Source organism: Vigna umbellata, chromosome 4 (genome assembly GCF_029865625.1).
Source record: "Vigna umbellata cultivar VRB3 chromosome 4, Vumbellata_1.0, whole genome shotgun sequence".
Taxonomy (NCBI): domain Eukaryota; kingdom Viridiplantae; phylum Streptophyta; class Magnoliopsida; order Fabales; family Fabaceae; genus Vigna; species Vigna umbellata.
This window is the reverse complement of record NC_142168.1, coordinates 34,774,680-34,791,930: the sequence shown is the minus strand read 5'-3', so window position 1 is coordinate 34,791,930 and position 17,251 is coordinate 34,774,680. Positions and strand designations below refer to the sequence as shown.

General features: G+C 31.3%; 2 protein-coding genes across 4 annotated transcripts; one reads left to right on the top strand and one right to left on the bottom strand.

The window, feature by feature from the left end:
• The first annotated feature begins 414 nt into the window (after positions 1-414).
• On the top strand, positions 415-5,858 carry DEG1 (DegP protease 1). Its single transcript, XM_047311899.2, has 8 exons — positions 415-862; positions 969-1,091; positions 2,357-2,528; positions 3,025-3,062; positions 3,443-3,641; positions 3,769-3,921; positions 4,185-4,319; positions 5,484-5,858. The coding sequence occupies exons 1-8, from the start codon at positions 486-488 to the stop codon at positions 5,559-5,561; spliced, it is 1,275 nt and encodes a 424-aa protein (XP_047167855.1). The 5' UTR covers positions 415-485; the 3' UTR covers positions 5,562-5,858.
• A 2,375-nt stretch (positions 5,859-8,233) lies between these two features.
• On the bottom strand, positions 8,234-12,522 carry LOC124836727 (carbonic anhydrase, chloroplastic). 3 transcript variants are annotated; one of them, XR_007028673.2, is made up of 10 exons: positions 12,262-12,521; positions 11,037-11,095; positions 10,779-10,928; positions 10,637-10,685; positions 10,247-10,363; positions 9,921-9,974; positions 9,698-9,783; positions 9,276-9,381; positions 8,623-8,845; positions 8,234-8,440 (listed from the first exon to the last, which is right to left on the bottom strand). XR_007028673.2 is itself a non-coding variant. In XM_047311906.2 (10 exons), exons 1-10 carry the CDS (start codon positions 12,460-12,462, stop codon positions 8,402-8,404), a joined length of 1,020 nt encoding a protein of 339 aa, XP_047167862.1. In that variant the 5' UTR covers positions 12,463-12,522; the 3' UTR covers positions 8,234-8,401. The 3 variants fall into 3 exon arrangements, 2 of the variants coding, with proteins under 2 accessions (XP_047167862.1, XP_047167863.1); XM_047311906.2 differs by having other exon boundaries at positions 8,687-8,845; positions 12,262-12,522; XM_047311907.2 differs by having other exon boundaries at positions 8,642-8,845.
• Positions 12,523-17,251: the final 4,729 nt, after the last annotated feature.

Genomic DNA, 17,251 nt, shown 5'->3' with positions numbered 1-17,251 from the left:
TATCAAGTTTACAAGTACTTTCAGAATTAAAAAAAAAACTTTACAAGTATACTTTTTTAAAAAAGTTATTTTATTTAACCTAAGAACATCTATATCCTAGCAATATTGATTGTTTCAATAATTTTCAATATATAAGATGTAATGCAGTTAGAATGACAATAACAAATGTTCAATAACTATTGAAGTTGTGTTTTAGCAAGGGAAGAATAATTTTATGCATGCTTTTGTTTTATGTAATAAAACAAGATCCACTTAACAATCATAACATGTGAGGCAAGAATAACTAATTTCAAAATTAATCTTAATTTTCAAAAGTTGTATAATTTTTCAAACAAATTTCATTATTGATCCACAATATTTAGCTAAATAATAATAAATTGTTATTTAACCGAAGCTCCTTCACACGTTGACAACAGTAGACCAGACCCAAACTGATCCAACCATTTAGCATAAACAGAGACCATTCCTCTGTCCAAGCAAAAACCATGGCCACTTGTTCACTCATTTCCACACGCTTCCATTCTCCTTCTTCTTCACTCTTTCGTTCTTCAACCATCAAACCCACCACAACAATTCACCTTTCCAAAACCCTTCATCTTCACACTCCCAACCTTTTCCTCCTTCGCCTCCCACCACCAAAACTCACAATACCCCTTTTACCCAAACTCTCCATTCCCAAACCTCTTCTCCTTCTCTGCACTTCCCTCGCCCTCTCCTTCACTCTCCTCGTTTCCAACGCCGACTCCGCCGCCGCCTTCGTCGTCACCTCGCCGCGGAAGCTCCAGTCCGACGAACTCGCCACCGTTCGCCTCTTCCAAGAGAACACTCCCTCTGTTGTCTACATAACCAACCTTGCTGTCAAGTAGCTACCCCTTTTATCGATCCTCTTCAAAAATTGTCTTTGAATGGTTTTTCGTTGACCCTTTTGCTTTGTCTTTGGGTTTCTCAACGTGGGGTGTTGTGTTTAGGCAGGATGCATTCACGCTGGACGTCTTGGAGGTTCCCCAGGGATCCGGGTCTGGCTTTGTTTGGGATAAGGATGGTCATATTGTGACCAATTATCACGTTATTCGTGGTGCCTCTGATCTCAAGTGGGTATTCTTTTTCTTTTGATTATTTTGTTTTTTTTATTAGTGGTCAATGTATAGATTTTTTTTTTTTCAATTTCAACTAATGAAAAATCGTCCTAGAGGTATTTCGAGCGTTAATCAATTTTACTAAATTTAAGAAATTGTAATTGGATAACAGGGAAGGAATAACTTTTACTAAATATGAGAGTTTGTTATGTATGTATTGTCAATGTATTCGTTTTTACAATTTTAACTAAATAGGAATCATCCTAAATACGGTCTTTAAAGTAATTAACTAATCTTACTGTATATGAGAATTTGTAATTGGATGACAGAGTAAGAATAAACTTTACAATGTCTTTGTTTTCTAATGAAATTCTTTTTTTTTTGGGTTAATTTTCTTGCACGGTTAGTGTAAAGATTTTTACACTTTTAGCCAATAAAAAGTCATTCTAGATGTCATTTTAAAAATAGTTATGACAAAGGGCAACAATCTTACCATATACATGGGAATTCTTTTTTATCCTATCAGTGTATTTTAATTAAATTCTTTTTACTTTTGGCATCTTTTGATCCAGTTTCTCAGGCTTGTACCTTTTCTTTTCCGCCGCTGCTAGTCTGGTCTTGACCTTTGAGTGGTATTACGCTGACAAATAGGAACTTTTTAGTTATGCGGCCAAATATTTTAATATTATGTGCAATGTGACATATATCTATTGCTAAACGAATTATATTCCTAAATATGAAACTTTGATAACTAATTCACAATTATTAAGAAAGTTGGTTAATTTAGGTAGTGACATTAAGTTGGCATTAATTAAGTTTTTTCAAACTTTCTCTTGAACAATTAATCAATTGAGAGAGAGTGAAGCCTTAAATTACGAAATTAACCCTCCAATTCTTCTATCTTGATAAGAGAGAAGTAGACAATTCATAACATTTATTATTTATTTATGAACAAAATTTTTAAGGATATTATGGTAAAACAATAATTGATGCTTGGGATGATTAGAAAACGACAGAGAAATTTCAAAACAATTTGTTGTAATCAGGGACCGAGGGTGTATAAGTAACCTTGTATTAAAACAAAAGGGAGGTGATAATTGTGTGTTACTTTGTACATTTACACCTCCTTCAACACGTTTGGGTGTGTTTGCATTGCAACTTTTCCTGGCATTGAGAAGTGAATTCATAACATAGAAAGTTTGCTGATAGATTGATGTATGTGTTGTGATGACTTCAGTGAAGTGATTACTCCTATTCAAAGACATGCTAGTTATGTGCAGGGTCACTCTAGCTGACCAGTCAACTTATGATGCCAAAGTTGTTGGTTTTGACCAAGACAAGGATGTTGCTGTGCTGCGTGTCGAGGCACCAAGTGACAAGCTCAGGCCTATACCTATTGGGGTCTCTGCTGACTTGCTTGTTGGTCAGAAGGTTTATGCCATTGGGAACCCGGTGCGTTGTCCATACCGATCAATGCATATTGTGTTGTAAATATTCATTATCTATGAATTTTCCAATATAAAGAAATGATGGCAATCCTGGTTGAATCTAATATTAATTGGAGCTTTAGCTAGAATTTTTATAAGCAGGTGGATTTTGTTCTACTTAAATCATACTTTTAACATTTGTCTCATTTAATCTATTATGTAGTTTGTATAATTATATAATTATTTAGTCAGCATTTCCTGCTCCAGTTGTAAATGTGTATGCAAAATATCATGTTAAAAAATGCATTGGAGATCTGAGTTATGAATGCCTGTGATGTAAAGGCAGACTTGTTTTCGAAAGATAAGAAGAAAATTACTAAATTTGTAAATTGTACCTTGTAATTGCTGCCAAACTGCTTTATGGAGCTGTATTCATGGCTCAAATGCTATTTTCTGTTGATGATTGACACCACGAACTCTTCTTGAATATGCCAATATGATTCCTCATTCTCATCTTGCAGTTTGGACTAGATCACACACTCACAACAGGGGTCATCAGGTATGAAAACTTAAAACTGTGAAGTGAATATTTTGATGTAACTCCCATTACCTAGAAAAACAGTTTCTACTTTGCTATTCCTTTTTATTTCCTCGTGCCAGATTATACATTTGTGAATCAAACCTTTTATATTAAGGAGTCTAGAAGTGGGATGCCATTAATCCCTTTCAAGAATAAATGCGTTATAGTTAATACAACATCTTCCCATCTCTTTCCCTCGAAATCTCAACTTTTTAAGCATGGTATTCTTTAGGTTAATACTGTTTTTCAAATGTTCACATCATTGTGCTGATACTTGATAACTTGAAAGGTGGATACTGTCTTTCCTTTTTGTTTCTTTTGTGTTGATTGTGTTTCACTGATACATACGTCTTCAACAGTGGTCTTAGGCGAGAAATTAGTTCTGCTGCAACCGGTCGTCCAATTCAAGATGTTATACAGACAGATGCAGCAATTAATCCTGGTAACAGCGGAGGGCCTCTCTTAGATAGTTCTGGAAACCTCATTGGGATAAATACAGCCATATATTCTCCATCTGGCGCATCCTCTGGTGTTGGATTTTCTATTCCAGTGGACACTGTGAGTTCTTACTTTGACTTGTTTTTAATTTATATATCCAATTATTTCTTCAGGGGACAACTTTTTATGGAAACATAGTAATCCTCTGAATAAAATTGCTAATGTGCTTGTTGTTCTATATATTCAGGTAAATGGTATTGTTGACCAATTGGTGAAGTTTGGGAAGGTTACAAGACCTATTTTAGGGATTAAGTTTGCTCCAGATCAGTCTGTGGAGCAGTTGGGTGTAAGTGGAGTGCTTGTGTTAGATGCTCCTGCCAATGGTCCTGCTGGGAAAGCAGTAAGTTTGATCAAAGATTATTTTTATACGAAAGGGGAAATTCATTACGAAATTTCAGCTATATGCGCCGAATAGGGGCATAGATTTCATGTTAATATAAACTTGGCCTCTTTACTTCCACTAAAGCTAGTCACTAAAAATGTTAGTGCCACTAACACGTCCTAAGCTTCATTATCACATATTAAAACTAATATTGATTTGCTTTATCTTAATTTACTAAACTACAATCTTTCAATGGAGCCTGGCTAATTTATAGTTTTCAGGGCCTGCAATCAACAAAGCGTGACTCGTATGGTAGACTCATTTTAGGTGACATCATAACGTCTGTGAATGACAAGAAGGTTACTAATGGAAGTGATTTGTACAGAATTCTTGACCAGTGTAAAGTAGGTGAAAAGGTATGATGCTGATTCAACTGTGCTATTGTTTCTTTAAAAATGTATAACTTTTCTATTTTCAAAACTATTACTAGATCCTGGATTTCTAAAGCAAATAAAAATATGATGCAAGAACATTTATATATTTACCTTCAATGTGCGTTTAAGCATATGTTTGACATGGCAGCATATTTATTGTTATTCTTAATCCATGTAAAAAAACCTTAAATTATAGTCACGGAGGTAGTATATAGAGGTAGTATATAATATACCCTTTTAATATTTGGTCAGTCTGGAAAGATTCAAATCAAAACATCGTATTCTCTCTTGTCTGTACAAACTTTTATCGTAACATGTGTATCATAATAACATGTAAGTTCGTCTGAATAGTAATAATCAACAGAAAAATGAAAATCTTAGAAGAATGGAACAAAAGGGCTATCTAGTTTTATGGCTGTTTAAGACTGTTCTGTCTCACTAACCACAGTCAAAGCTAATTTTAACAGGTTCAGATTTTAGAAATTAGACCAAGTTGTTTCAAGGATGAGTTTGGATTATACTTCAATCATCCCAAACCTGACTGATGCACATATTCTGAATATACTTTTTTTAACCAATATTAGTCATAATACTTCTTGACTTATGTTTTATGAATTTGATTAGAATGCACTACAGTGTAAAGGTTCTTCATACTGTTATCAATCACATCTTGTTATGGAATATAAATCTGTTTACTTATATAATAACTATTTTTAAAGATCATATTTGGGATAGTATTTTATTGACTAACAGTAAAAAATATTTATTAATAGTTCATAGAAATTCAACGCATATATCAGGTCATACTTTAATTTTACGATTTACCTACTTATAATGTTAAAAGTGTGATATATTATGTCTCAACAGAAAGTCCTGACTCGGTCCTCTTCCATACATCACTGAATCTTGAGTCTTGTTCAGAACAAATTCTAATCAAATGACCTTATCGAAAGTTCATGCTGAGTGGGATACCCAAGGGAAATCCAGCGTATAAGACCTATGTATTTTCTTAATCTGTTTTTAAACTTGGTGTTGAATTGCCTCTATGTAAAACATCTCACCCTGTGCTAAATAACTTGCATTGAGAGACTCAATTTGAAGCTACTTTATTTTCCTAGTTTAATGGTTAATGGTGTTGCTATTCAGGTGATTGTTGAGGTTTTGAGAGGTGATCACAAGGAGAAGATCCCTGTCATTCTGGAGCCAAAACCTGATGAATCATGATCACAAGGATTATGTATATATACAATTCACATGCCATTACCAGAGAGTGAATGAAGCTGTTTTATGGGTATTCTTTAGTTGTTGTATCTTGCTTCATAAACAGCTCCAATTGTACATATATATATATATATATATACATACTATGGAACTGAAAGCTCATCATCCTTTAACTTTTTCACTCTTAAACATAATATAATTTGGCAGTTCTATTTTGCCCCCATACAATTTCATACAAGGGGTATGCTCATTGTGTCACATTTTATTCTCTTTGCTGAAATGGTTTTGTTCCTTTTATCATCTTTTTTCATACAAGTAAACATGATTTTAATTTCCCACAATTTAAAAAGAAAATTATCCGCCTCTCAAACTTCATTATAGATTTAGTCTCAAAAACCAAAATTTAAGGTACTGAAATAATTTTAGTTTCTAAACAATAAATTTAAGTAGAGGTGACAAACAATACAGATTGAATAAATTTTATTTTGAATTATTATAATGTATCAGATAAAATAAATTCATTAGTTTATTCTTTAAAAGATTAAGGAAAAGTCTGATCCAAATGGATCTATTTAATAAAGTTCAATATAATCCATTATGTTCATAAACCATTAGTTTCCTTCTTTGAACTAGTCCATCTCAGAAAATCTGGTCGAGGTTTAATAGGGACCACACAGCTGCAAAATATTAATTTAGTGGCTTTTTTCCACCCAACATTGTCTACACTGTATGACACTGTATATATACGATCTAGGTGACTAGAGTTCTTGAAATCATTGGCAAATTGTAGTACATTGGAAGTGTAACATATATCCTACAACAGTTTTGGAAGTGGTTTGTTAAGTTTCTGGAGAAATTTATCCATCCACTTGGTCAATAGTATCAAGATTGATGTTTCTGCATTATGTTATCTTTCATCACTCAGTTCACTTATGATTTAAAGTCAAACAATCATTAAGGCTAGTGTGTGATTTTGTTACAGCAAGAGTTCTATAAACCATTAATTAATACCAGATTTTAGGCAAACAAGTACAATGGCATTCAAGAACTCTATTGGTTGCTTCTCTTTTAAACTCTTGAATAAATGTTTCTTTGAATTCTTATAAGAAGACATACCTATGAAATCTTTTAAGATATCTAAATTTGCACAACTTTTATGGAAATTTCATCTGAATGACAATATTTTACAGATTTTGAACACCTCACTTGTAGCAAAACATTAACAAGCTACAACAGAATAACGTGGCACTAAGAGAATCTTACCCATAACTTTTCACGTTTTAAGATTGGACTTTACCAAAAAAATTTAATAGGATGAATGCCATCAGAGTTAACAAAAACTAGAAGAGCATTTCTCATTAAGATAAATGCAAAAATGACTTAATTATCTACATATGTAGATTTGTAATTCTGCTTCTTCTGCCAAATTTCAATAGCAGTTCGGTTAACAATATCACTCTTTTTTCCTTCGGTTTTTCTTTTAGTTTCAAAATTACCACTCGTATAATTATTGTTATCCTTCTCCTACTCAACAACATAACAACAACATAAGAAAACTGAAATTTCATTATGCTTAATTGCATATGCTGTTGGCTTCAGCTCTTATCCGATTAACTGCTAATGTAATTACAATTTCACTTTCTGCCATTTTGTTATGTTCCTCAAAATTTCAAAACCAGAGTTGTTGACACTTGAATAATCAAAACTTATTAGATAAAACATCTATTCTGTGATGTACTCTGATAGAGTTAATTTATCACCAGGTTGCAAATTTGTTTAATGATTTTGGAATTATATACTCATAAGAATACATAATTTCATTCTTCAAGAGTTCAAGTTACACACATCATATACTTGGTGGATGTAATGCTCAGTCTAAACGCTGTTTGTTTCCCATGATTTTCCAAATTTCAATGCAGAGCATCAAAATGCTTTCGAACTAAATCCATAGAAATTCACCTTACCATATATTTGTTGGAATTCATAAACTTGTCTTTAATATTTATTCAGGGGTAAATATCAGAAAATTCTTTCTAAATTTAGTTTGAGACATGAAATTGATAAGGTAAAATTATAAAAACTTCCATACGAAACTTCCAAGTCAATGAGCAAAACAGAAAAAGCTCATGGGCCATGATAAAAAGTGGCCTGTAACATTACAAGTTGTTGAAGTGACTGCAAAGGTTTGACAAAGACTTTGGATCAATCTCTCTAGATTATTAATTTATATAAAGTTATCATTCATGATTTCCGTTAGCTACCAACTTTTTTTTAAATTATAGTTGAGTGAATTACATAAAAACACTTGTTCAAAAAAAAAATTCACACAAAACCTTTGGTACTGTCTAACAGTGCTAAATGTTACTTCTTTTGTCTTCAAAATTACAGTAGTTTTATTTTCCAAAGATTTCAAACTAACTGAAGTTCGTATTAATTTTAGTTGTAATTATAATTTGCTCAGATACACAATGTTAATATTTGCATCATGCAGTCTATAAGAGTAATGTATTTATTGAGAAAAGGATGTTATTTTAAGAAGTGACATATATATTCTTGTTTTAGTTGTATATTAAAAACTTTAAACTGAAGCTATTTTATAACAGAGAGAATAGTGTAATTAACTAAGATTGATTTCTGTCACCTCTCATGATTTTGTGCATATAGAAAGATGAAGGTTGAACAAAGAAGATTTTGTTACACAAGAGGATTTCCAACTCTTGTTAAAAGAAGATTTTCCGACATGCATAAACGCAGTTCATAGTTTCATATATATATTTATAAAATATCATATGATAAAGGTGGCTAGGCCTCTTCATTGCAGACACACGACCTCTAAGCATGGCCTATAGCTTCCAATGCAGAATGGTGGCCACATCTTTAACCTAACAAAGAAGAAAAATGCAGTGGTGAAAGACCATAAAACATTACATTTTTCTTACTTGAAGAACTTCAATTTGGAGAGAGAAGGAGAGAGAGAGAGTGATCTATGGATAATCTCAATGCAGCTTTTATTAGGAAATTCAGCACATGCACGTTATATATAACAAGGGCAATTACAGAGTACATTTTAGATAGGAGAATACTTAGGGAACCAAGATGAGGTCATTGATAATGGTTGATGTTCATACGGAGAAAGAGGATGCAAGGCCAAAGTTAAGGCTCCAGAGCTCAAAAGATCCCTTAACAAAGTCATAGTATCCTCCTTTCAGAGCCAATGTTTTGTTCACCAAGCCATCTCTCACAAATGGGTAGGTTAGCAGGTTTCCAAGGGAAACATTAACAGCTTCCTGCACATCATTCCAATTTAACTTGTAAGCATCACCTACATCACTTTAGTTTGCTTCTAAATCATGAATTTAGTAGTGTTGTCTTCAAAATACATTGATTGATATTGATTTTGATGTCTTAAAATATATTATAAAGATTTTTAAAGTACCAACAACAGTATATTATTAATGTTCAGCAGAGGACAGCACCAAAAAACCCAGTAGAGAATCTGAACTGCTAAACCATTTCACTTTAATTTGAATAATCAAGATTTATACTGAAGGCTAACATAGATAAATGAAGTTAAATTTTAATTCTGACTGAAGAATGTATAGTACTAAAAAACACTTATTGAACTACATATAAGTTTTGTCCTTATATGTACAAGTTAATTCAATGAGTTTTATGAAAATATTTATCAACCATGTGGCTTGCATTAATGTTCCTTACCTTCTCACAGTGTGTGCACAACTCAGCAAAAGGTGCATCCCCATGCTGTGTCTTCACCTTTGCCTTTGCAGGTAAGCCAACTTTGACCCACTCCTCAATAAAATCACTGAATACAACAAATCAAAAGTAATTTTTCTTATGGATTCATGTGAGACTTTTTGTAAATTAAATAAATGTACAGAAAGGTAAACATAAAATTTTCATATAATATTATAAGTTTTGAAACCATCTTATTTTGGTTTTCAAGTTTAACTTAACTTCAGAAATTAATTCATAGGATGAGATTTTGTCTTTGTTTACATACACTGTTTAATGAGGAATGTTGAATGTCATGATGGTCTAGGAATTAAGAAGTAGGTGAAATTTGTGCATCAAATTATAATTGAGAAAGTGTAATTTTTATGCAGAGAAAAATGGCTTACGTAGAGTAGGTTCCATCAAAAGGGAAAGATAAAAGCCCCTTGATACCACCACAAGCACTGTGTCCAATGACCACAATGTTGGACACCTGTAGAAAAATCATATGGATTAAAAATTCTTGACATTTTCTCACCATTATTAATTTTCATATTAGTAACACACAGAGAGAACACTGTGCCTGAAATTCTGTGCATGTCATTTATCTTCCAATGATTGATAACATACCTTGAGATGCAAAACAGCATACTCAATGGCTGCCCCAGTTCCAGAGTATTTTGACTGGTGCACAGCAGAGTAAAACAAAGTAAGTTTGAGCACTTTTGTGTTAAGACATGTCAATAGGAGTTTGAGTAATAGTAAGATGATACACGTTTACGTTCATTTGACACACCTAACACGCGTAAAATAGTCATAATAGAATGAATTTTTGTAGTTTTTCGAAAAGGAAAAAAGTAAAAGGTAAGAAAAAGTAGTGTCAAATGAATGTAAAAAAATTATGTGTCAAAAGTATCGTTTTTACAGGAATTTCTTTTGCTGTGTTGGAAACATGCCTGGTCATATGGTGGGACAATGTTGGCAACATTTCTGACCACAAAAGCCTCTCCAGGTTGGAAATCTAGCACATGGGAGGGGCAAACTCTTGAGTCTGAGCAAGCAAACACCATAAACTGAAAAAACAAACACATAAAGTAGAAAATATTAGTTAGTCCACAACTTTTTTATTTTGTAACAAATAATGAATCACATTAAATAGAGTTAAGTTAGCTTGAATTCACTTATATATTAAAGTCCATCTATGTGCAATCTTTTTACTTATGTTTAAATATAGTATATAATGAGTTGGTTGACTTTAAAAACAACACCTATAAGCTGAGTTGACAGTTTAATCTTTTTTACTGTGTGTAGAAATTAAACTCATGAAAACATCAGAAAAAAGGTACCTTGGGGCTCTGGCCTTTGGCAAGTTCACCATACAAAGCTGGGTTCTTGCTGAGGGATGGTAATCGAAGAACAATAACAGGAATTAGAGAAAGCTTAAGATTAAACTAAAGCAGTGAAAATAAGGTGGTAGTGATGACTGACTCATATTTCTCCTTCTTGAAGTAAAGGAAACCAGATTTGATCCTGTCAGAGGCTTCTGATGAAGGGATGGTATCAGATGATGATGTCCCCAGTGAAGCTGTTATCTGCTCCACTTTTTCAGCTGCTGTGGCCTTCAGTTCAGTCTTCTCCCTACATTTCAACACAAGTCAATTTCCATGGAAGACACATATATACTTGAAAATTTGCGTACTTTAATTATATAAGTTTCACACATCTTAGAGTGTGGTTGAGACTCACCTCAACAATTTCTGGAGTTCTTCAATAGCTTGCTCATAGTCCTTTGCCATATCCTCTCTCTCCAAAAATGAATAAATACGTGTCAGTTAAAAGACCAAACAAAAAACTAATAGTTAGTAGCAAAATTACCTTAATAAAGAAATGAGAAACCAAAATTCAAATATATTTGTAAGGAAACAGTGTCAAACCTCAGAAAAGTTGAAAATTGGTTTTACACTGTCAGATGATTAATTAGTTGCTAACTTGGTTGGGAAAGCTGTTTAATTTTGAATGGACTTTTTCTTCTATATATAGTAGTTTGGATTTGCTTCTTTGTTGGCCTTAGAATCATCCAACTAACACACACTTCCCCCAATACAACGCTAATTCGTGTTATATGTAGTTCTAATAAAATAAATTTGATAATTTTATGGTGGTGGATGCTGACACATGCCAGTAGTTCATGAGCAAATCCATGCCACACACCTGTCTCTGTCACCTAACCAAGCTAACAATGTGCATATGTGGTAGGTGCCAAAGAAAGATCAAACGGTGTTTCCACGTGAAAACTAAACTTTAAACAGCACACTTAAACATTTTTCTTCATAGTGGCAACCCCATATACGTGGACTATGTTAGATTATTAAGCACATGAAGACCTAGCTAGGCCAATTAATATACGTGACAAGTGACTAGTCAAAAACACATTCATTGTGATCCAAATCTGCAAACCAAGGATGAGAATTTGCGTCCCTTAAATTGTAAAGCACGCAAAAACAAAACAGTAAAAATAACCCATAATAGAAATTTTACATCACCATTATTCCATCACAAACTGAGTAAGTTTGGTTGACTTTAATGATGTCTGATTGTTTGATGCAAGAAATGTTTTTTCACACTAACTAGGTAGAAAAGTCAAACTCTAACGAATAATTATAACAACTAACACGCATTGTGTTCCAAAATTGAAAACTGATTAGCATTTTGAGTGTCTTGGAACTTGAAAACTACAGAAGAAAGCATACAAAAGAAAACAACAAAGTATTTATTCATGCAGCAAGAGTGTAAATTTTGAAGTGTAGTCTAACCATAAACATAAACTGTCATGCATGATAAATAACAGTTTAACGGTCACAACAACAGTGATATATATATCACGAATGTAAAAAATTTAGGTGGGTCAAATAATCATTTTTCATGTGATGAACTTGAATGCATGAATGATGAAAGAGCAGTGCATATATACCACAGTTGGGGTGATGATGTGGGAAGGTGCAGCAAAGACAGGCTTGTCTTGAATGAGAGAAGGGAAAGAAGAGGAAGACGAAGGAGAAGAAGGAGTGGTGAGGGTTGCAAAGACAGAAGGTCGCAATGTGGCCTTCTTAAGAGAGGTTTTGGCTGGGGAGATTGAAGAGAGGCACCAACCGTTTATGGAAGAGGACGACATGGTGCAATGAGGACTAAAAACTTTATGCTATATAGCCCTTTGATGCAATCTGGTGTGGCATGTCAATAGGGTATCCCCATTTTATGTGACCTTTGGCAGATAATGAAAACGAAAGCCAAACAAATGAGAGCTTCATTCCTATCCTTGTAGATGAGGTTTGAATGTTGGAGATTAACTGTGAGAGAATGACCATAACCCTTTCTCACTTTGGATCACACACACCCCTTTTGCCATTCACCTTCACAAACACACAAAATGGCCATAGATTTTCGGTGTGCACTAATTAAAATTGGTTTTCTTGACTTATGATCATGAGGTGCTTGATTAGAACTTTGTCAGCTATGGACCATAACATTGTTTGTAGATATTATCTATGAGATTCACGTTAATTCTTATGAGGGTCTGCATTTATGAGATAAAATGAAAAAGAAAGTGTGGTAGTGGGTATTCCTAGGGACTTAATTCCGGAGGTTTATGGCTGTAGGGCACACTGTGTCTCCTTTCAATTTTTCTGTCATGACATGCACGCAATGCCATGTTGCCACGTAGGGTGAAAATGTAATTGTTTGTACCCCATTTGAAAGGGACAAAACATTGCAATTGCAGTAACTATATTTTTCTATTCACTGCTTTTCCTGCAAGTGTGTATCAATATTCTTTCCATTTATGAAAGATATACATAGTTTTATACAGTTTAATGCAATCCTCACGTTGAATCATTCTATATGAAACCTCGAATCATTCTATATGAAACCTCGAATCCTATGCTGTCGGCTGACACAGAATGATCCTACAATTCACTGAGTAAATAAGATATGCTTTTAATATTATAATTTTTTTACATTTTCAATAATTAAACTATAATCTTATTGCGTTTTCTGATTTTATATATTGATATACAAACGTGAAAAAAAGTAGTTTTGGTTTCTTTACATTACTTTACTGACCTAAATGTGACTCAAATTCATTTTTCCTTTTGTCACTTGCAATATATTAGCTACTTTATATAATGAGATTATATACTCTGCATCAATTTTAAAATACAACTTTAATCCTAACAAAATGCAACAGACACATTATTTTGAAAATTCTAATAATTTATTGAAAATCAAGCATTTTATGGTAGGTTTGACTTTTTATTTAATAATTTTATTTCTTAATTTTTTAATTTTCAATTAATTTTAATCAATTATAGTTAGGAAAAACAAACGTGTTGTTAATACTCTTGTGAATCATATTTACCATACAATTTGAATCATATATATTTACCTATATGATAGACACAGTGAATAATAAACCTTTTATTTTTGTTTAATCCAAGGCCAAAATTGAAAAAGAGAATAGAACAAATGCTTGAGGTAAATAAATAAATGAATAAATTCACAGTTTTTATAGCATTAATTAAGTGGAAGAAGATTCAAGGATTGAAAAAATTGGGAATTATTATTAAATATATCTTTGTGAGGGTCTTTTCTATCCATTGGTAAACCTATGGTTGATATGTGAGGAAGCAGATAAAGCAAGTGGTGGACCTAATAGATAAAACCCTATCCTTCAACCTTCAATTTTGTGGCTCTGCATCTAAATACTGCAACTGTGTTGTTTCTGTTGGGTTTATATATGCACATGCAAAAGCTTAAAATAGTATAGTACTATGGATTCACACATATGCAGCCATTTTTATCATATTCAGCAAGCATTTCAAAATAGTTTGAACAATTTATATACATTCATCATTTCAACTTTTGTGATATTGCAGAAACTTTTCTGGTCTTTAACATCTCTGGTAGTGGATATAATGTAAAGTTTTTCAAACAATAAAAAACAATACGAGAATTAATTAGCAGTCCAGTCATTTTTATATAATTAAAGGGTTAATGTTGAAACCAAGAAAAAAAAAAGATTTTGTGCAATATCAATATACTAATGTACATATTGTATGAAAATGTAACATGTCATAAATACCAATTAGACTTATAATATATTCATTCCACAATATACTTTTTATTAGTTTAGTATGGATTCTTTTAGAGAATTTATAGGAAAAGGTTGCATAAATGTTATTTAAATTTAATTTACATGGAAGATTGATATCATTGTTAATTTAAAGTTTTAAGACAAATAAATTTACGAGTTTTTTTTTATATCATACTCAACTTTCTAAATATGTGATAATTATAGTTTTTTTTCTTATATTTCTTAACATTGACAAACGCTTTTTACAATAGTTAAAAAAGGGAAAGAGAAAGTTTCTATTAGAAATGTTATTAATGCACTTTTAGTGTGATTTACATTCTAATACATTTCTACATAATTATGATGTATAATGAATGTTTTATGTCATTGATTCCTTAAACAATGTCTTTATAGCAATGTTTAGTAATGTAACACCAAAAGAGAAATGATTAATTAGTGAGCCCTACTAATTTAAAAAACTATAATCTAAATGTGAATGAGAGATAGAAAGAGAAGAGAGGTTAACATACTTTTTTCTCACCCAAGGCTGCGCAAGAATCATTGACCAATCACCATGGTAGAAATGTCTTTTGATCATTGTAATGAACTTTGAGAGATTCATGTGAACAGAAATGAAAGTGGTGAAGGGGGGTTTTGGTTTCAGAAGAGATTGGTGCAAAGGTTAGAGCAAGAGAGAGAAGAAGGTTTTTGAATTGGATGATCAAATGGGTGATGACAGACTTTGGTTGTTATATATTACACTCAAGAATTATGAGTTTTGTCATTTGATTTTGTATGTCAACATTCAATGTGCAATATGATGATATTATGTCAACATTTCTTCGATGTCCTACCTCCACGGTTTACTCGAGTGAAGACAAAAGCTTGTTTGGAAAAAAAAAACTCGAAAATTGAAAATTGAAGTTATTAATGTATAAACATTTGGTAGAATCATTTGTTGAAAGAAATGGTAAGTCTAAGTGATAATAGAAAAGTATGTTTATAACATTTTTTTATAACTTCTATCTCGTTTTTTTATGGATAAAAATACTTTTGAGTTATGATGCATGGATATTATATATTGATAAATTTATTTTAAAAATAATAAGATACGATACGTTATAAGTGATAAGTATATATTAAAAAGTTAAAAAAAAAAGTTAAAAATATATAAATATACTATTGTTATTGTGTGAATCCAAATGAAAATCATATTTATTACAAAATAAAAAATTATAAATTATTGTCATTATAAAAATACTAGTACGATTGCATATACTTCATTAAAACTATCGATAAATATCATAAACTATTGCGTGACAAACACGGATACATTATTTAGATTGAAGATTCAGTGTAATTATATTTTATTTTTTAGTAATTTAACGTTGGTATTATATTACGAAAATTAATTTTTATAGAATTAAATATGTTTTTTATTTTTTATTTTTTTTAAACTGAACATATTAAAATGAAGTTTTAGTATTTGGAGAGACAAATTTTGGATTCATTAAAATTTCAGGATTAAAAATATAATTAAATTATAATTTATTTGTAAAAAGTAATTTAATTTTTTAATCATAACATTAGGAAAGTTATAACGTTAGGTACGATGTATCTTTTCTTAAGAAGATGCGAATTTTGTAACCATCATTTAAGTTTGACACGAGGCCAAACGTGGTTTCTTGAGTTCAATTTCGGAGAAAACAATGAGCCAATAAAACATGTTAGTTCTATTAATTATTTTATATTTAATTTTTTCAATTGACTCGAACTAAATTAGTCCAATCAAAAATTAATTTTTTTCTCGTATTATCATTTTCAATTTTTTAATAATTATATCATTAATATTTTTTTGTGATTAATTTTCATAAAAGAATGAGGTTATTCGTTAACGAAAATTATTTTTAAAGATATTTTTCTATTAATAAATTTAAAGATAGGATCTTGCATAGATGATCTAAATCAAGTTTTACTCCGATTAACATGTAGCAAAAAATAAATAATTTATATATACTTTAAAATTGTAATTTAAGAAATATGAAAGAAAAACATTTACACAGAAAGAGACATTATTTTCATTTTTCGTATATATGTCATCATCTTGTTGTGTGTAATGTAATAGTTTGTAGACTGTGTCACCGCTGGGTGATTATAGGTTCGCCAATATAGGTTATTGTTATAATATGAACAAAATCATAGTTTTTTTTTATTAGGCTTTAAAAAATTTTAAGAAAATTTTAAATTATATGATTTAAAAAATAAAATTACGTTCCTAATGAAATAAGGGAAACACTGAGGAAGATTAATAGAGAATAAGGGTATTTTTGTCTTTTCATACTGCACGGAGGTATAAGAATCATGGGGTGTGGAAAGAAATATCCAACTACCTAATATATTAAGCAATTCGCCCGAACGAGCTGCCCAGACATTTTTCACAACATAAAAGACATATAAGAAAATAAAAAAGACTAACTAATTTTCTCAATTTACACGAAAATGTTTTATTTGATACTGTTAATTAATATGAATATTATTTTTCAGTATATTCTTTTACCATCATAAATATCTTTTTTTTAATAATTTAAAATATATATTTTTTAGAATAATTAGTGTGAAAGATATAACAACTTTTAAATGTCATAATTTATTATTAGACAATAATAATAATAATGTAAATGTTCTTTACATCATTAATGTATTCAAATTTGAGTAAAGAGTGCATGTACTATGAATACTCATCGACTATTATTTAATTATAAATTATTATATAAATAAAAAAATTAATGAGTTAAAAAAACATTTTCAAAAGTATTTTGTTTACTAGAAAGTG